This window comes from Hibiscus syriacus, unplaced genomic scaffold (genome assembly GCF_006381635.1).
Source record: "Hibiscus syriacus cultivar Baekdansim isolate YM2019G1 unplaced genomic scaffold, ASM638163v2 tig00111008_pilon, whole genome shotgun sequence".
NCBI classification, from domain to species: domain Eukaryota; kingdom Viridiplantae; phylum Streptophyta; class Magnoliopsida; order Malvales; family Malvaceae; genus Hibiscus; species Hibiscus syriacus.
Genome location: NW_024062951.1, coordinates 1,280,948 through 1,302,225, shown reverse-complemented (window position 1 = coordinate 1,302,225; position 21,278 = coordinate 1,280,948). Strand labels below are relative to the sequence as shown.

General features: G+C 36.5%; 1 protein-coding gene and 1 pseudogene across 1 annotated transcript; both read right to left on the bottom strand.

The window, feature by feature from the left end:
* Nucleotides 1–4,723: 4,723 nt before the first annotated feature.
* LOC120149847 lies at nt 4,724–6,918 on the bottom strand (annotated as a pseudogene).
* A 143-nt stretch (nt 6,919–7,061) lies between these two features.
* Nucleotides 7,062–8,466, bottom strand: LOC120149849 (calmodulin-binding protein 60 E-like). Its single transcript, XM_039162554.1, has 3 exons — nt 8,369–8,466; nt 7,683–7,758; nt 7,062–7,247 (listed from the first exon to the last, which is right to left on the bottom strand). The coding sequence occupies exons 1-3, from the start codon at nt 8,464–8,466 to the stop codon at nt 7,101–7,103; spliced, it is 321 nt and encodes a 106-aa protein (XP_039018485.1). The 3' UTR covers nt 7,062–7,100.
* Nucleotides 8,467–21,278: the final 12,812 nt, after the last annotated feature.

Genomic DNA, 21,278 nt, shown 5'->3' with positions numbered 1-21,278 from the left:
AACTCTTGCCAAATTGAAGAAGAAGAAATTTTGTTTCAGCCAGAACCAAGCTAACGGGGAGAAGGGTATTTTAGCCAACAGAGGACGAGAATAAACAAATACCTAAGGGAGACATGGTATTTGGATTCCCAGTTAAACAGAACAAAAAAACTACTGTTGGTATTTAGTTTTTACCCTCACTTGGGAATATGGTCTATCCAAACATGGGTATCTTAATCCAGGAAAAAAAATTCCTCCCAGGAATGAAGAAATCCGTGAACCAAATGGGTTGTAAGGTCATAAATTTTAAGATTTATAGTATAGAGGTTAGGGATTAATGTTTAAAGTTATTTAAATATAATAAATGACATTCAAATAGATAAACATAAATAAATTTTTTCATTGCCAACCTATGAAATAACAACCCTTGTTCTTAATTCATATTAATCATTTAAAAATAAAATAGGATCATATAAAGAAAGAGTTAAAATTGGATCAAAAAATTCCGACAAATGATAAATACAAACAAATACAATCGTCGACGATGAAGGATAAATATCATCAACATGAACATAAAAAAATATATAACAATTATAGCTCGTTGACAAATTGAACTTTATCACTATGTTTGATGATTTCAAACATCCGTCAATATCCCGTTTAAGATTCAAAACAATAATAGATGGGTAAAATAATCTAATAAACACAATTTAGAGAGGAGTATTGAAATTCAATCTTAAAAAATTTATAAAAAAAATTAATTACAAAAGCATATAAAAAATAGGTTGCAATAGCATATAAAATCATCCGCCATTTTCATATGAAAAGGAAGAGATTAATTAAGATATGATTTGGTTATTAGTGCTGTTAATATGCCATATATGGACGTGTTTAAGCTTCTTGAGCTTGGGGTTCTTGAAATGATCTGCCTGTAATAAGTAAGCATTAATCCTTTTTTTATTCAATTAATGTTATTCATTTGTTTTTGTTGCCTTCCAACCCTTTCTCGTTTGAAATTTTTTGTGGAATGAATGAACTTTCCCATCTTTTCTTTTTCGTTATTGCCTGTTAACTTAAAAGGATTGGTAAATTTGAGAAATATATTTGAGTTTTGGAATGATTTAATATAATTTCTTTCTCTTAATGAATTCCAGTGTTGTCAGCACCAAGCTTGTAATGAAGGGGATTAGGCATGGTGTTTGTGACTACAACACTGGTTAAACATTGGTGTGTAGATTAATGCTTTTACCTTAGAAGACTCAGCAGAAATGAATTTGATATGAACTTTCTCACCTTTTTATGTTGTTTTGCAGAAATATAGGCTTTACCTGAGAAGATTCATCAGTGTTACAACACAGCAAGCAATCATAGTTGCAGCATTAGACAGACAATAAAGATCCTTCTTACTTGCATTAGGAATCTACTGGCACGATGAGTGTTCATGGTTCTTCTAATTGTATTGATCATGATAGATGCGATGATAACTGGCAGAGTACAAGTTCAGTTATCCAATTTCCCATCAAGTGAAGCATTCGGTAATGAGCAGTTGCCAAGAAATAATTTGCAAGAGAGCCACAGAATCTAGGTCCAATGACGATTTCCTATTCGAGCAGTCAAAGCCACAGAATGGTTTCAGTCGGATATAATGTGTTCCATGATCAAATTGGTGTGACAATAGAACTTCCTTTGCCTTTATTGGTTACAATTTTTATGCTTTCTTTTCCTTGTTCATGTTATAGCTAATGTTGGTGTTGAAATATGAGATTCTTTGAGCACATTATGCAAAATAGTTAACTAACAGGAAAAAAAATGTAACATCCTCAATACCGATTTAGTGATCAAATTGTAAAGTTTTAGAATTTGGTGACTAGAGTAGAACCATAGATTAGTTCAATGATTTATTTGGAAATAAATCATAAAAGTTGGTAGTAATTATTAGATGAATTGAAGGGCAAAAGGGTCATTTGACAAGGAAGATTTTTTTTATAAGATAAGGAACCACTTGAGAAGAGAGAAAGGTTCCAGAGTTCTCTTCTCTTCTTCCTTCTTCATACGTGAAGGCCTGACTCAAAGGTGAGTTTCTTTGTTAGTTGATTAATTATTGATTTTAAGGTTGGGTTATGATTATTAGATGATAATTAAGCTTAAGGAAAACTTAATTTGTTCTAAAACAACAAGATGAAAGATATAGAAGAGATTAAAGAAAATGAGTTTTTAGATGAATTTCTGGAAAAGAGTAATAAGTGAAATTTGAGAAGGAATTTGACTTGTCATCACTAAGAATAAGAGATATGAAGTTAGAAAAGATTAATAACAAAGTTGAAAGTTTAGCAAGATTCTTAAATTTTAAGAATCATGATGAGATATGGAAGATAGAGATTGTTTATATGGATATAAGTTGGTTTAAGTAATGGTAATTGAGTTTAATGACATGATAGGGGCTTAAAATAGAAGAATTGAGTGAAAAGTTGATGGTTTTCGGGCTTAAAATGCAAATTCTGGGCAAGGTGTATCGATGCACATTCAATGTGTATCGATGCACTCTTTAAAGAAGAAACATCGAATGTAATTAGTGCATCGATGCATAAGGAGTGCATCGATGCACATGTTAAAGAGTGCATCGATGCACTATAGAATGTATCGATGCACTTCAAGGGGAAATTGAAATAGACATTTCTTTTGTTCTAAGAAATGATAGATTAGAATATATCAATTAGATATTGATATGTATCAATGTATGATTATATAGATATCGAGCACGAACAAGTTCCAGAACGATTATCAAGTTAAAATTCGAGCGAAAGAGAGGAAAGCATAAAAGTGGATTGGAACTTAGTGAGGCCAAGGTGAATGCATATGCATTGGTATATGATATGTGTGGAAAAGACTCACGATGAGTCTACTTCCAATATTTGATTGCATGATTTTATGAATGTTAATATAGGTGATATGATTATTATTTATGCATGAATATAGTCATAGGTGTTATATGTGATTTCATGTGCAACGGGTATAGGTAATGGTATGATGATAAGGTATCAATTATATGAATTAGATTTAAGTGAATAAATGAAAAGTAAGATAAATTAAGTTGGGTTGGCCTAAATGATAATATAAGATATTAACTGAATGAACATAGATGATATATATGATGAAAGAAGAATAAGATATGAATCATATGATATGAGTTATATGGAAAATATATGTGAGACCATGTAAAGTGATATGAGCCATGTGAAGTATGAATATGAAATCATATGAGAATTGACATGAACTATGTGAAAAGAAACTACGTGACTACATGTATATGTGATAGAAGCTATGAGCTTATATGACATGTGATATGAAAGTGTATATGTGGAATGATATAAGTGAAAATGCCCATGTTATATGATACGAGAGCGATAGGTATAGTTGGCATGCCAAGAGTCGAGGGTTTACTTATGTTCTATGGAACATATGGACATAATTACCTATGTCTTTCGAGACATATGGACAGTATACCTATGTTCTAAGGAACATATGGACAGTTTACCTAGGTTCTTCGGGACCTATGGATAGTTGTCGAGGTTCTTTATGACCTCTGGATAAGTCCTTCGGGACATTTATACGAGCTGTGGTGACAGCATAGTGGTGCACAACCTCAATGTAATCACATACCTTAAGTTCTCAAAAGTATACTTGGGCTAATACATAGACTTTAAAGGGAATAAATCAATCAATTGATATGATACGATGTGTGTTCGGTTGTGAACTGATATATGTGTACCATGATGTGTATAGAAATGTTTAGTATATGTTTATACGATAAAAATAATTAGTGACATGTGTACATGAGCTAATAAGAAATAACATTGAATACAATGTATATGATATGATATATGTGTGTTAGTGATTATTGTATATGTTATAAGATATATGATATGAACATAATGGATCATATAAACAAGAGAATAGAAATATGAATAGTAATGATATGATAATGATAGGAAAGAAGATAATTATATGCATGTGTAGATATGATATATAAGATGATGTGCTTATGCATGTTTAAATAGTTAGAGTTCTTTTATAAATTTAATGCCTCACTAAGTCATAAACTTAGCGTGTGATTGTTTCACACGTAGGTTACAAAAATGAGAAGAGTAAAGAGCAATGTGGAGCAATACATGTCAGTTCTCCTTACTGAAGGTCATATCAGAAGAGAGGTGAATAATATGTATTTTAATATATAAAGTTCTAGTTGGCATGTACTCAAAAGAATATAGTGTATAAGCTCTGAATAGTTCTGTAAACGTTTTGAATAAGTTATATGTTATAAAAGTTTTAAATTACTCACTATTTTATACAAATAAATGTTTTAAAAAATCAATGTGACACCTCAGACTCTGATCCGGGTCGGATACGGGTTGAGGGTGTTACAAAAATGATCCTGATTGAACCTGGTTTACAGTTTTAGCCTCTGTAGGTTCTTTAAAATAACTATCCTTGATGCAGGAGCAAAACAATGAGACCCTATTGATGGATGGGGGATTTGGATGTGATGCTGCAGCCTGCATATCCCCTCGGATAGTGCATAAGAGACGGTCGATGCTGATTATCCGATAAAAGACGGTGAAAAAGCATAAATCTATATCCTCTTATTAGGAATCTGTAGTTTATTTTCTGTTGCTCCATTTCTTTATGCTTGAAATTAATGAAAGCGTCAACCCCCTTTTTGGATCATCTTTGGATAAGCAGAGTCATTACAAAAATAAAGTTGCATCCCATTATCTAAGAATAAAACGAATCAAACTATTATTAAGTGTTAAAAGCATACGACAATATTACACATCTGGAGCAAATAGAATCACATTTCATGTACAGAAATTCTGACTTGTCACAATCAGCTTTCTCTGATGAATAATGCCTAATCAAATACTGGCAAAGATAACGGAACTCGGAATCATTCAACAATGTTGCCAACGAAGGTTAATGATTGTTGGGTCACCAATCATTTGTTAACCAGCTAAAAGATAATGATGTTAAAATAAGTCTTTTAAAGCATCAGATGAGTCAATCAAGCTCAACCAGCTGAGCTCTTCTTTCTGCAGCTCTCTTTCGTACAAATATTCCCCACCTTAAAGCAGCTTTCAACTTAAGCCACCCGACAACTGCTTTCCCCGATCCTTTGCCACGTTCCTGAGCATAAGGATAAGGGTGGTTCATTTGATGATCATAAGGGATGGTGTATGTATAAGGAGACTCGTCTGAATGACCAAAACTAGCTCCCATACCAACACCTACACTAAAAGTCTTCAGCAGTCTTTGCATGTCATCGGTCACTAACATTTCCGTACTCCTAAGCCGGATTTCATCAGCAAAGAAATCTTCAAATCCATGCCCGCTTCTCGGATGAGACCAATCTCCTGCAAAATCTGACCCCCCGGCTGCTGTCGTACTTCCTCCAATTGGCATGTAATTTGTGGTGATGCTAGGTAACAGTGCTTTGTGATTATTCATTGTCATTACTGCATTCTGATCAGACCTAGGGAAATTCAATCAACTGATGGACCGCTTGGTGGGTATTATTATTCTGGCACTGTGGAGTTTGCTCTGATGTTATATACTGCTGCTGCCTACTGTTCTGAGCAGTTGTGGTGTAATAATCTGCAGTGTAATTGCTCTCGTTTACCAGTGCTGTCGTCGGGTTGGCTCCCTTTGAACTTGCAAGGGTGTTGAGAACCTTCTCGTCGTATTCTATAACTTGATGCCAATTTTCATATGCTCTCTTCATCAAGGAATCAACAAAAAGCTGCAGGCAAAATTTCATGTCAATTAGTCATATCACTCTTGCCGGGGCAGTTAGTTTTCCGGTTTTCTCATTTCTGCAGAAGAAAATCTAACCTTTTGATTGTGGTTAAGTGATTCCAAAGACAGGAACTGTCCATCAGCAATAAGACCTCTGAGTTCATAAATGCGATTGAAAACAACACCTGCGCTATGTGTTTGATCAGTGTAGTAAACATAAAGCTTTCCTCCCAGGACACAGGTCTTAGCATGCTCCACTGTGTTCTCCCACATTCTATTTGACATTCCACTTCCCAGGATCTATATCAAGATATCAAAGAATGTAGCGGTAAAAACAGAGCTATACGATGTCGCTTGAGAGTGGAAAAGAGAGATCTGGTTGAGAGGGATATCACTTACATTTCTTAATTTTTGCGAATCTCGAACAAGAAGTCGAAGGAAATCTTCAACTGTTATGATATCAGCTTTCAAAAACTTTTTATGTAATACTCCATCTTTGGCTATTCTGTCCAATCTCCACACTTCATCATGCAATGTAGGTGGATAATGTTTTTTGTACACTGCAAGTAAACAATAATGCAAGCCAAACAATAAAAACAACTGCAGAAGGATTCAAGCCAAATTCAAGAGCATCATAAGGTTATTTGTAGTTGAAAGCTCACATTCTCCCCTGTGATCTTTAACAGCAAAAGCCTCGGTTTTAGCTTCTCGAACACGAATTTCTTCGCAACATCCGGGAGCAGCCTTCAAACCAAGCCTGAATTTTCTACTCCTAATCCAGCTTGAATTATCAGTGAAAGTAAGATCTCCTAGAGTTCCAACTCCTTCCTTGAGGGTCACTTGTAGTTCCCCGGTCAAAAGAGGCCGTTTCCCCTTGCGTTCTTTAACTTCATAACTCTCAAACTGTTCTTTTGTCCAATCTTCATCAGCTTCCTCATTGAAGTCACCTTCAAGCACCACCACATTGAGTTTGAGTGATGATTCTGATCCGGTTTGAACCACAGTCCCTGAGATCACATCAAGTAAGACGACATGGATGGCAGCCCCTTGCTTACCCTCAACCTTCCCTCCTGTGAATAGGTGAGGTGGCATTCTTGTTCTGAAATGAAGCTGCAGATTTCTTCCATCTGCACTTTGCAGTCTCGGTGGAGAACTGTCACGTGATAAATGTTGTATCAGAATGAGCTTACAGACCTCTGTGTCAGATACACATCTTATGAAGAATGCATTTTTTTTAAAAGAAAAACATTTCAAAATATTTGGAAGATCATTCTCCTCCATATTCAAATATGTATCGAACATGAATATTTCCAGAAAAGCAAAGAGTACCGCTACCTTTTATGAACATGATGAATATGAAAGAGAATAAAAGAGAAAATTATAGCATAAATTCCAAATATTGGGTGTAGAAGAGCAAACCTCGCAGTCAATTGACCATTCCCTATTCTTGTCAAAGCCCGTTCCACTTCTGCACTGACCTGTAATTCATTCAAAATGTAGAATCAGTGGAAGTTTACTCATGATAGAACACATTTGAATGCAAATATATATATATATATATATATCATCAAGAAACCAGCCAATATGACAAATAAAATGAATTTCTATAGTATATAACATAGTAAAATTTTATGAAAAAGAGCTAATTATCAAGAGTTTTACATAAGCTGCGGCCATGGTTGCTCAGAGCTGGATTCTCCGATGTTATTCGGACTCGGAAGTGAGTGTCAAATACAGGTTTTCTAAATTTTGTCCAAAGTTTACTCATATGTATTGAGAATGATAGCCCGATGCTTATGTTTGGCCTATGTCGAATATATTACTTTAGGGAAAATGAAAAGTAAAAAGCAACAAAAACACATAACAAATAAGACTTGATAAACACAAAGCTATGAAAGAAACATTTGACTCACAATTCTGCGTAACATAGGCTCCAACGATGAGGAAAGTCTTTGCATACTATCCACCTTCAGAACTTCCACAATTACACTGCATATGCATACATATATGGATACTATCAATTCATGTATCAACAGGAATGGACTTGCAGGTCACATATATTTATATAAACCACGTTAAGCAAGTTCATCAAATTCAACAGAAGCTGTTCATTTACATGATATTGAACTGTGAAATTAAAGAAACCTATTAAAAAATTCAATAATTGGCAAAACCTAAATCAATCCTAAAGATTTTGCCTTGTGTTTTCTGCAGGACGAGAATGAACGCATTGCATTCACAAGTCACTGGTTTTGTAACTCAAATATATACGATTACCATTCTTGACATAGCCATCTCCATAGCTTTTTGATCTGTTGAAGTTGCTGAATCAAAAAGTCAAGCTTTTTGTGTAAGTTTATATATATATATATATATATTATTACGTTCAAACTTCAAACATTCAAGTGAAAACCTGATATGCATAAAGTCAACGAAAACAATTCAAGAACTCATGCATATCAATCATATTTGATCGCTTAGAAACTCTAACAAACAGCTACTAATCAACCAATTCACCATAAAAATACAGGCACTTCATGAAAAATCAAAACTTAGCATCTAAGCAAGAGAAAAAGCGGCCATCAACTTGAACAAGTACCTTGCCAAAGCGGGTAACTTTGGTTTCTTCGTTTCAGTAAGATAGCCTGCGTCTTCAATACCTTCCTCATACCCTCGCTTGTTCCTTGAGTTTTCCATTAAGAGAAAAAAGAAGAAAAAAAACCCAAGATAGTTTTAAATATCCCAAGAAGATTCAAAGTGGAAACTTTTGGAACTTATGATTTTTTTAGGTTCCTAAACCAAGGTCCAAAGATAAGACCAGTTTTATTATTTAAAAAGCAAGTTAATCACATTTATTATAGATCTTGATGGTGTAAAAAAAAAACCAGGAAGATTTGGTTGTCGAAACGATTTTTTTCTTAAAAGGTGAAAAATGTGAGATTTTGAAAATCACATTAATTCTTAATTGTCTCTTTTCATTTTAAAAACATATACGATTTAAAAGACCTATCGTTTCAAAAAAATTTGAATTTCCTTTACAATCGAAAAATACGGTTCGAAGAGTCGCCACCAATCTTTGATTAGGGTGTGATTGGGTACCCAAAAATGCTTTGTCATTTTAAATAAAAATTAACTTTAATTAAAATAACAAATTGAGGTATGCGTTACCAAAATCCGAGTTCGGGAGTCGGTTACGTGTAAGGAAGGATTAGCACCCCCACAACGTCCTAAATCGGTACCTAGTCGATTAATTAACGTCTTTGCAATGAACTTTACAAATTCGAGTTTATTTTGATTTTTGATCCCATAAAATAAAAATGTAAATCTAAAACATTCAAAAACACTCAAACAAATTAAATTAAAATTACCAAGTCATTTTAGAAAGATAAAGAATGTTCGATTATTTACAAATATCGAGACCAGATCTTAAAGATATAACAACCTTTTCTCGATATATTTAAATAAACGAACATTTCTTTTTCTCTCGTTCCCAAATTTTAGGTGACGAATCAATTTTTTGTTTCACTTTCGGGATACACTTTTATTTTAAAATCATTAAAAGCGGACCTCAAATCAGTTATGACTGCCCACTTAAAAAAAATTTAAATTAAAAATATATTACCCTTAATCCAATTATGAATATGTCGAGTTATGCAAGTGAAGCTATCATGCAAATTATGTCAAAATGATGTCATGTAAAGATCAATTAAATAAAAGGATATATTACATCTAAATCCATGCTTATGAACCATATAATAACATATGCACACATATCGCCATCATTCAAACCTAGGATAAACATACACCCTAAATGAATCCTAACTAATCATACATACATACACATAAGAAACTTAAACATGGACTAAAACGAAACATGTGAAAATTAAGAGTGAAATGTCTAAAAAATAGATTTTAAGTATATTACTAATTAAGGATGAAATCAAATACGCGAAAAATATGAGAACTAAAATGAAAAATAAAAGATTCTAATCGAGGACTAAAATATACTAAGTTAAATATACTGGACCTCGCGCTAATAACTCCTAAAAGACGATGACTTACGAATAATTAACCCTAACATTTCTAATATAAATTCTAATTATAAACTAAACCTAATCCTAAACTCACAACCAAGCCGTTCCTCTCATCTTCTCTATCTCTCCCTTCTTCTTCCCCACGATCGCATATCACCTAAAACAGAACCTCCATGGCTACCATCTGTCGCACAACTCGCTAAAAAAAACCCTATGGCCGCCGCTTGGTCACCACTTCACCGACCTAGTATCTTAAACCGACCACCTAACAACCCTTAACTTTAATCTCACCCTTTTGACTTTTAACTCAATGTTTAAAACACCCAAAACAGATTCCAAAAGGCCTCACCGGAACACCTAATCGCTCAGTCACCCCTCTCTTTCTCCTACGCACATTGCCCAAACCAGAAAAAGAAATCTACCGCTACTCCATCGCTCGGCCACCATGTCCTGGTGGCCATCTCTACTCCGTTCGATACCCAATATAACTCCAAAGTTCAACGACCACTTAAACTCGGCACTAGACCAAACTTCAATCCTATCCCTCTCTTCCCACGAACGCCACCGTGAAACTCCAAACTCCGACCGCATACAACGATACCGACACACTGTAAGGTAAATTATAAAAACCCAATTCTTCCTATTTTAATAAGGAACATGTTTATCTTACTCCAACTAACACAACCCCCTTGTTTCAATGGTATATATTTGACAGCTATGAGGCAAAACGAAGCAAACTACAATTAAGGCAAGCATTTAAACTATCCCTTTACTTTTCTGTTAGTTTCAAATAAGGAACAAAAAATTAGAGTTTCAAAAGAAGAATTAGAGAAGAACCTTGGAAATTTGCTTACTTATACTTGAATGCTAAAAACAATTGACTTGTTTCTATTGCTTGCTTCCAATGAAATAGGGCTGAGAAAATCCCTTTGTGATAACACTGTCTAATTTTTGATTATGGGAAAGAAAACTCTTACACCATTCTTCTTTTCTTTTGCGTTATTGTGTTTTTAAAAAAAACAAGTAGAATCTCTGTTCTTCTCGTAATGGTCTCTCTCGACTCCAATCTCCCCCGTTCTCTCTATTCCTTTTTCGTTGTTGTCTCTCTTTTTTCTTCTTTGCCTCTTACTGTGTATCTGCTCCCTCTTTGTTCTCCCGTTTCTGGTGGTTATTTCATTAAAAAACTGACCATCCCCCTCCATTTACAGTTTATTTCCCCCACGTAAAAACTGCACATTTCATTTTTTATTACCCACGATGAAAAAAATAAAGAAATGGCCTCCACATTTTCTTTTCTGGTTTTTAACCCCTAAAACTGTTTTCATTTGCAAGTGATATGGGCCCCGGACAAATCAAACATCTACAGCTGCCCCTCTTTGCTTATTATCGTGTAACGAGAATAGAGCAAAGATTAAAAGATGGTCAAATTTGTCCGGTCATGAGAACTTCAAAAGATTAAAGCACTTCACTGTTACTTCGGGATAAATGAAACTTGAAAAATATTCAAATGACGAGTCTGCTCCCTATTCCTTCAGGAAGTATAAGACTCGAACAATCTTCATAAAATGTGTCTGCTCTCTATTCATTCAGATAGTATAAGACTTGAACAATCTTCAATAAAACGGGTCCGCTCTCTATTCCTTCAGAGAGTATAGAACTCGGAAAATCTTCAATAAACAGGTCCGCTCCCTATTCTTTCAGAGAGTATAGGACTCAATCTTTAACAAACGTGTTCGCTCCCTATTCCTTCAGGGAGTATAGAACTCGAGCAATCTTCATAAAATGGGTCCGCTCTCTATTCCTTCAGAGAGTATAGAACTCGAACAATCTTCAACAAACGTGTTCGCTTTCTATTCCTTCAGAGAGTATAGAACTCGAACAATCTTCATGAAACGGGTCCGCTCTCTATTCCTTCAGAGAGTATAGAACTCGAACAATCTTCAATGAATTTGTTCGCTCCTTCAGAGAGTATAGGACTCAATCTTCAACAAACGAATTTGCTTCACTACTCTTCCGTGAAGGCTTAAGATGACTTGCTTCACTACTCTTCCGTGAAGGCTTAAGTTTGAATTGCTTCACTGCTCTTTCATGAAGGCTTAAGATTGACCTGTTTTGAAGGTCCAACCTGAAAATCAAACATTATCAATCATTAATGTATGTTTGAAAATATTATATTCAAAAATTTAGAATTTGATAAAATTTCTGAAAATCCATCTCCATCGCGAAAACTTGTCTGGAAACCATTGGATATGTGAATCTGCTTTAGCTCAATTTTCGTATAAACATCATTCTTTTCAAAATCTCCAAACCAAATATCTTCATCTCGATGCTGCAATATCTTCAATCTTCAACTATCATTGGGAAACCTGCAAATGCTTAAGTCATCATGCAATTATGAGTGCCATGATCTATTCATGCCTAAATGTATGCAAATATGCAATTTGATGCATTTTCTTCTTCGAATGAACACTATCTCCTTCTGATCTTGATGAAACTCGGCTTTATCTTGGGCACAGAACGTTTGACCAGTTCACCCCAGTTGACAATCTCAATTCCATATCTCTCGGCTTAACATGACCTTGACTCATTTCTTTCTTGAAACCCGCCAGTATCCATGACCAACTTCTCGACAAACAACAATCTCTTAGGGTCATCTTTTAATGGCTGAAATTTTCTACGAAGTCCAAAGTTTTAGCTTCCCGTAGCCACACAAGCTTACATGTTTAAACCATTGTCAACTTCAGAATACCTGCATTTTCCAAAACCTTTTGCACAATAATACAAAATGATTTCATGTACTTCAAGTTAAGCTATATGTTTTAACTTTTCAAAATAAGATACTTACAAAAGGGAAATGAACAAGAAAATACATCTCTTTATTTATATAAATACAGAGAATTTTAGGCAACTAAATGGCAAACTTTTAACTGGAAAAAGCAAAAGAACAAAAGAGTAGGCGTCTTCAAATATCAATAATGCAAATGCTTTTGAACTAGCACGCCGTTAGAATGTCTCGAGTGTAGCTTCTGTCAAAAAGATCTCCAAAATTGTGATGCTTAAGAGTATGAAGCTGCTTCTAAACTCCCAGATCTCTATCATTGGATGCCCTAAACCAGTATTGAATCTCATGTGCATTCAATTTCTCTTGGTTATTTTAATCGAGACTCATTAATCTTTAATCTCATCCCTGATCACCAACTGTCATTGTTACTATCCATATCAGGAGCTCTTTCCACTTCCAAAATTGATTTAGAACCTCCACCATGCACGAATTCTGAATTTCAAATTCAACTCAAGTCGCCCTTTGCGGGTTTTCAACTTGAGACCTCTTTTGGTTCCAAGACGCCCTTTTCGGGTTTTCATCTTGAACCCTCCTTTTATTTCTCTTTTTTCATTTTTCATTTTTTTCATTTTTCATTTTTCATTTTTTATTCCCTTTTCCATTTTTTCTTTTTTTTTTCTTTTTCTTTTCGATTTTTCCATTATTTTTCTTTTTTCTTATTTTTTCATTTTTTCTCTTTTATTTCTTCTTCAAGCAAAATATCTCTTGACAGCGTCGGAATTCACTGGATATGGTAATTCTGATCCGTCCATTTCAGTTAGGACTAGAGCTCCCCCAGAAAAGGCCTTCTTGACAACATAAGGTCATTCCCAACTGGGCATCCATTTTCCTATGAAATCCTTTTGAATAGGCAAAATCCTTTTAAGCACCAAATCTCCCTCATGGAATTCTTGAAGGCGAACTTTCTTACCATGTGCCCGTATCATACGTTTTTGGTACATCTGACCATAATTCTTCAATCAAATTCAACTGGTCATACCTAGCTTGGACCCATTCTGCCTCATCGAGCTTTACTTCTGACAAAATCCGAAGTGAGGGAATTTCCACCTCAATAGGTAAGACAGCTTCCATCCCATATACCAGAGAAAATGGAGTTGCCCCAGTTGACGTTCGTACAGAAGTTCGATAGGCAAACAGAGCAAATGGCAAATTCTCAGCCAATCTTTATAGGTCTCAGTCATTTTCTCTATGAGCCTTTTGATGTTCTTATTGGCCGCCTCTACTGTCCCATTCATCTTTGGGCGATAAGTGGTGGAATTATGATGCTTTATTTTGAACTGTTTACAGACCGAGTCCATCATCTTATTATTTAAATTCAACGCATTATCGGAGATAATCCTCTCGGGCAAACCATATCTACAAATGATCTCCTTCTTCGAAAATTTGCATATTGTAGACTGGGTAACATTTGCGTAAGAAGCTGCTTCTACACACTTGGTGAAATAATCTATGGCTACCAGAATGAAGCGATGACCATTTGAAGCTTTAGGCGAAATTTGTCCAATAACATCCATGCCCCACATTGAGAATGGCCACGGAGCTGTCATTACATGCAACGGATGAGAAGGAGTATGTATTCTATCTCCATAAATCTGACACTTGTGACATTTTCGGACATAATTGATACAGTCTGTTTCCATAGTTGACCAATAATACCCAAATCTCATAATCTGCCTAGCCATAGCATGCCCATTAGCATGGGTACCACATATTCCCTCATGCACTTCTTCAAGAATCAATTTGGCTTCTTTCGCGTCCACACATCTTAACAATACCTGATCCAGACTTTTCTTGTATAGAATCTCACCATCAAGCACATACCCTGATGCCATTCTTCTAATGGTTCTCTTATCATTCTCAGTGGCATGTTCTGGATAACTCTGATACCTTATATATTGCAAGATATCATAATACCAAGGGTTTCCATCTTCTTCCTCTTCAATATTAAAACAATGGGCTGGATACTCATAAGCCGTCATTTCAATGGGCATCATATTTGAATATTCGCTCATCTTAAATGTTGCTGCCAGTGTGGCTAAGGCATCTGCCATTTGATTTTCTTCTCTGGGGAGGTAATTGAAAGTTATTTCTTCAAATTCTTCAACAAGTTCCATAACCAACTTACGGTATTCTACAAGCTTAGGATCTTTTGTCTCCCATTCTCCTCTGAGCTGGTATATTACCAAAGCTGAATCCCCATACACCTTGAGCATTTTTACTTTGCATTCAACAGCAGCTCTAAGACCCAGAACACAAGCTTCATACTCGGCCATATTGTTAGTACAATCAAAATTAAGCCGACTGGTGAAAGGATAATGCTCTCCCTCTGGTGAGACCAAAATTGCCCCGATTCCATGTCCCATGGCATTTGAAGTACCATCGAAGTTCAACTTCCAATATTTACTAGTGGATGCAAATGCTTCTTCTACCGAAATAGCCATTAAATCTTCATCTGGAAAATCAAAGCTCAATGACTCATATTCATCCGAAGCCCTGCTTGCAATGAATTCCGCTATAGCACTTCCTTTAATTGACGTCTGGTTTACATACTGGATGTCAAATTCAGACAATAAGATCTGCCAACGAGCTAATATTCCAGATAATGTAGGCACACCCATTAGATATTTCAAGGGATCAAGCTTGGATATAAGCCAAGTAGTATGATACAACATATATTGTCTAAGCCTTCGGGTAGCCCATACTAAAGTGCAACACAACTTTTCAATGGGTGAGTATCTTGTCTCACATTCAGTGAACTTCTTACTGAGATAATAGATAGCCCTTTCTTTCTTCTTAGTTTGGTCACGTTGCCCCAGCACACACCCTATTGAATTTTTCATAAACCGACAAATATAGAATCAATGGTTTGCCTGAGATAGGTGGCGCCAAGATTGGAGTGCTCGACAAATATCTTTTCACTGCTTCAAAAGCTTTTTGACAATCCTCATTCCATTCCCCTGAGTTATTCTTACGAAGAAGGCGGAATATGGGATCACACTTTTCCGTCAGCTGTGAAATAAACCGAGCTATATAATTCAATCTCCCCAAAAATCCTCTGACTTCTTTTTGTGTTCATGGGGGTGGCAAGTCTTGAATAGCCTTTACTTTATCTGGGTCTATTTCAATTCCTTTTTGGCTTACTACGAATCCCAATAACTTCCCAGATGTCACCCCAAAAGTATATTTATTTGGGTTGAGTTTTAACTGGCATCTTCTTAGTCTTTTAAAAAGCTTTCTCAAATTCTCAATATGTTCTTCCTCTGTCTTAGCTTTGACAATCATATCATCGACATAAACTTCTATCTCTTTATGCATCATGTCGTGAAATAACGTCACCATGGCCCTTTGATATGTTGCCCCGGCGTTCTTCAATCCAAACGGCATTACTTTATAACAAAACGTTCCCCACATGGTAACGAATGTCGTTTTTTCCATATCTTCAGGGTTCATCCTAATTTGATTATAGCCAGAGAAACCATCCATAAAAGAGAACAAAGAATTTCCAGCAGTATTATCCACTAGCCGTGTCTATATGTGGCAAAGGAAAATTATCTTTTGGACTAGCTCGGTTGAGATCCCTGTAGTCAACACACATTCGAACTTTCCCATCCTTCTTCGGTACTGGAACAATATTAGCCACCCATTCAGGATATTTGGCCACTTTAAGAAACCTGGTATCAAATTGTTTTTTCACTTCCTCTTTAATCTTGAGCAGCATCTCAGGTCTCATTCTTCTTAGTTTTTGTTGTACCGGTTTATATTCAGGCTTTATTGGCAGTTTGTGAACAACCAACTCTGTATCTAAACCCGACATATCTTCGTATGAACAAGCAAACACATCCTTGTATTCTTGAAGCAATTCTATCAAATCATGTCAACCTCCAACTGACAGAGTGGTACCAATCTTTACTTCCCTCTTATCCTCATTTGTCCCCAAATTCAAAATCTCAATAGACTCTTTATGAGGCAGAATCTGCTTATCTTCATTATCCACCATTTTCTGCAATTCAGAAGGTAGTTCATATCCCTCATCATCATCACAATCCTCGATTTCTCCTTGACATATAGGCTTCTCGAAATCAATCTCCGGGTCAGAGTCATTGGCATTCATATTATTGATATCTGAGCTCCTGAAAAAATAATGAAAGAGAAGATATATATACATATATACATATGGGAGGATCTTTTCCCATATAAATAAATAGAAAGAAATAAATACATACATATATACAATAAAGAATGAATGAATGAAATGTATGGGAGAATGTTTGCCATTTGGAGCTAACAGAATGCATCTTTTATTGAAAGCAAGAAAAAACAAATAGCTTAACCCTTTAATTAAAATCACCTATTGCCCCAGGCTATGAACAACAGGGAGAAAGTTCTAGTGCATTACTCTGTAAAAGATTTGTAAACTACAGGCAGTTCTTCTGCGGTCCAATTATTCAACACGAAGCCTGGCGGTGCAGGATAAATGCCAATATCTCTCATTTCCTCAAATTCATCATCAGTTATAGCGTTAATGCCTAAATTTCCCAAGGCATCCTCAACCATCACCTCAGTGTTCTTTGAATTCCCTTAAAACATATGTCCCCCCAGATATGAAAATGCTGCTCAACGGCGAGAAGGTCATGGATTCCCAACTAAGGTCTTCACCAGCCAATCTGGCCTTTCTCATTTCCTGACCCTTCTTAATTCCCCTCAGCTTATCCTTCGGAGTTGGCTGATACCCCAAACCAAATCGATCTCAGGGCATATTGGATTCACCGGTCCTTGCAACTGTCGACCTAACCCCTTTTCAACTTTTGCTCCTATTTCAAGAGTCAATTTGAGCCTCATCTTGGTACAATCTAATAATCGAGACTTTGGTATCTTCCTGCCTTCGGCCACGAACGTAGCATTGAAAAACTCCAACGATCTGAAAGAACACTCAACGGCTTGCTCATCAACTTCAATATACGGAGCAGTAGTAGAAACAGAAGTAATAATGTCCTCTTCAGCATGAATACATACCAACCTTCCATCAATCACAAATTTCAGTCTCTGGTGCAAAGTGGACGGAACTGCACCGGCCTGATGAATCCAAGGCCTTCTCAACAAACAATTGTACGTAGGCATAATGTCCATTACGAGAAATTCCACTTCATAAGTTACTGGACCAATATTTAGAGGAACATCAATCTTGCCCAACACTTCACTTTTAGTCCCATCGAAAGCTCGAACCACACTTTGACAGGTTCTCATAAGTGTACTATCTAATGGAAGCTTCTTTAGAGTCACTAAGGGCATCACATTCAAAGCTGAACCATTATCAACCAAGACCCGGGACAACACATGCCCTTTACATTTAACTGTAATGTGCAACGCCTTCTGACTACCCATCATCCCAGAAGGGATCTCATAATCAGAAAAAGATAAAAAATTATCAGCTTGTACATTGGCAACTAACCGATCCAACTTTTCAATGGGCAACTCTTTCGAAACAAAAGTCTGGTTCAAAACCTTTAATAGAGCATTCCTATGGGCCTCTGAACTCAAAAGTAACGATAAAACAGAAATACGAGCAGGCAACTTATATAACTGTTCCACAACACTGTATTCACTATGCTTCAGAAACTTTTAAAATTCTACCGCTTCACTCTCGGTTACTGGTTCATTGATAACATGCTTATCTTCTTCTATCTGCACATCAACCTTTTTCCCCTTATCAACTGCAACCTTCTTCTCAGACTCTTTAGGTGGATTAAGAGAATAACACCTACCGCTTCTAGTAAAGCGTCCCACCTCATCTACTTCCTCATTCTCTTTTGTTACATCTCCCATCTGGCAATCATATCTCCAAGGCACTTGTTTATTATCCCGATATGGGAATGGAGATGGAGGTGTAATAACCACTTTCGGGGCTACCTTCTTAGCAACTCGATTCTTGGGAGTAATAATTAGAGGACAACTGGCATTGTATACCCCTTTAGACGATTATTCTGAAGCGCAAACTTCGGCTTCCTCTTCTTCAGCAATCTCTCTAAAGAACTCAATTTCTTTACTGTCCATCATGTCTTGTACCAAAGATAGGAAGTCAGGACATTGCTGAATATTGTGTCATTCACTGTTATGATACAGACATACCTCTCCATTGTTAAACTGTTCACCTGTCAAACTGGGCTTCAACAATCCTACCTTGACCATCTGGCACCACACCCAACTCATGGGTGATACCACATCACTAACATTCTTTACAATTCTCTTTCCCTTCTCTTCAGTAATCGCGTTAACTCCTGCCCCTGCATGGCTTGGCAACGGATTCTGAGCTATATTCGACTGCTCATTGTCACCAAAGTTGATGACATTCCTCGTTCTCAAAGCTTGGACAACCTTCTTAAAAGCAGTACAATTCTCAATAGAATGCCCAGGATTCCCTGCATGGTACTCACACTGAGCACTAGCATCATACCATTTGGGAAAAAGAGGTTGTATTGGTGTCACGTGATACGGCGAAACCACATGTCTATCATACAAAATCTGAAACAATTCCTTATAAGTCATCGGAATTGGATCAAATTGAGGCCTCTCTCTCCTCTGGTCCCTTGCCCCTTGTCTATTGTCATTTTGTGTTGACGACCCTGCTCCTTGAGGACGAGAAACAGTGATGTTATTAGAATCGTACTGCCTCACATTACTGACTTCGCTTTCCTTTTTCCTCGTTGGTGGCCTCTTACTAGACTCTCCTCCTTCGAGCTTTCCACTCTTAATTGCCATTTCAATCATTTCTCCTGCTGTAACCACATCAGCAAAACTTCAATAAGGATTACCGATAAGATGCGAGAAAAAAGGAGCCTTTAAGGTGTTGACAAAAAGCATATTTGTTTCCTCCTCTTCCAATGGCGGGTGGACTTGCACTGCTATATCTCTCCATCTTTGAGCATATTGTCTAAAACTCTCGTTAGACTTCTTTTTCATTCCTTGCAACATCATCCTGTTGGGCCTAACATCTTTCACATGTTTTTATTGCTCAAGAAAGGACTTAGCTAAGTCTTTCCACGATTTAATATTAGCTCTACTCAGCTGGTTATACCATCGGATTGCCGAGCCAGTTAAGCTTTCCTGAAAGCAGTGTATCAACAATTGATCGTCCCCTATGTATCCGGTCATCTTCCTACAAAACATTGTGATATGCGCAGAGGGGCACCTAGTACCATCAAACTTCTCAAAGTCAGGAACTTTAAACTTTGGAGGCAAGACCAGATCAAGAACTAGACTTAACTCCTTTGAGTCAAATTCATAGACACTGGTATCTTCCTTCATGTCTCTGACCTCTCTTTCTAATTGCTTCTATTTCTCTTCCAACAGATTGTTTTGGTCATTCTTGGCTTCTTCATCAAGGTCCGGAACTTGATGATATTGATGTTCTTCCTGATATGAACTAGATCCAGGCTGTACGTTAACAGAAGCACCGACTGGATTAATGTGCACCTTCCCGACATGAACAGGGGTCACTTGAACGTTCTGAGATTGTTCTGGGGTTAACCCTGGATGATGAAGTGGGTCCTCAGTTACACCTTCTGGCATAGGGCTTTTCCCATGTTCTGGATTTCTTCCTTCCAACATACTCGCAAACTTGGCAAACATCTCCTTTTGGGCATTAATCATATCTTCTTGTATTTTCTTGATATTATCTTGTAACTCCAACTGAGCCTTCTCAATTTGGGCAAGTTTGTCCTCCATAACTTTCTTCCTGGTTCTGTAGATATGCTTGGGATTTTCCAGTATTACTCTGTCACAGAGTTATTTTGTTAGCATTATTGTTTATTAAATAATATGATTTATATGATTATGAATGAATAAAATGCGATGCAAAAATTTAAATGTATTAAAAATGCATATGCAAAATGCAGGGTGTTGATCTTGGAACGACTCCTTAGAACAACTCTTTATATTAGAACGACGCTCAATTACAAAGTTGAAACATATCACAAATAAATCTGCACCATCTCTCCAATTTGCTGTACATGTGCTAGCAACTCCACGATCTTCTGGTTTTCTTCAGCCTCGGGATCCAGTTCTTTAGTTACATCAGCAGCTTCCTCAGATAGAATGACCAAATATTGAGCTATTCTCCGCTCGTGTCCTAAGTAACAAGCAATAAGGTCTTCTCTTTGCTTAACTTTCGCCTGAGCTCGCTCCCATCAAAAATGCCATTGTATATCCCCCTCATAAGGAACTATCGATAGCTCACTTGATTGCCTCTGAAAATCTTGAACTATGGCTTCAAGCTCACTCACTTGTTTTTTCAAACTTTCAACCTCCCCCTGGCTCGAGCTACCTTCCCTGTTTCGGTATCGTCGTAATACAGTCTCTAAACTTGAAATTTTCTCCTTCAACTTCTCATTCTGAGCTTGACTCTTTCGTAACTGCCACTCTAAAGAATCCTTTTCTTTCGATAAAATCTTCACTTGGTGCCTGCTTTGCTTGAGCTCTTCTTGACTCTCTCCGGCTACTCTTTTGAGGCTCGCCACCTCTTGCCTCAATTCGATAGACTTACTCGAGCTAGAACCTGCCTGAGCTTTTACCATTCGCTGATAAGTTGATCGAAGATCATCAAAGTCTAGCCGAAGTTGTTTCTCTACTTTTTCAAT

Excerpts from the sequence above, each read along its gene's own strand:
- LOC120149849 (XM_039162554.1), bottom strand. The coding sequence starts at position 8,466 with ATGGAAAACTCAAGGAACAAGCGAGGGTATGAGGAAGGTATTGAAGAC. Across the intron at positions 7,759-8,368 it reads AAGTTACCCGCTTTGGCAAG|TGTAATTGTGGAAGTTCTGA; the intron begins GTACTTGTTCAA and ends ATGCATATGCAG. Across the intron at positions 7,248-7,682 it reads AGCCTATGTTACGCAGAATT|GTCAGTGCAGAAGTGGAACG; the intron begins GTGAGTCAAATG and ends AATGAATTACAG.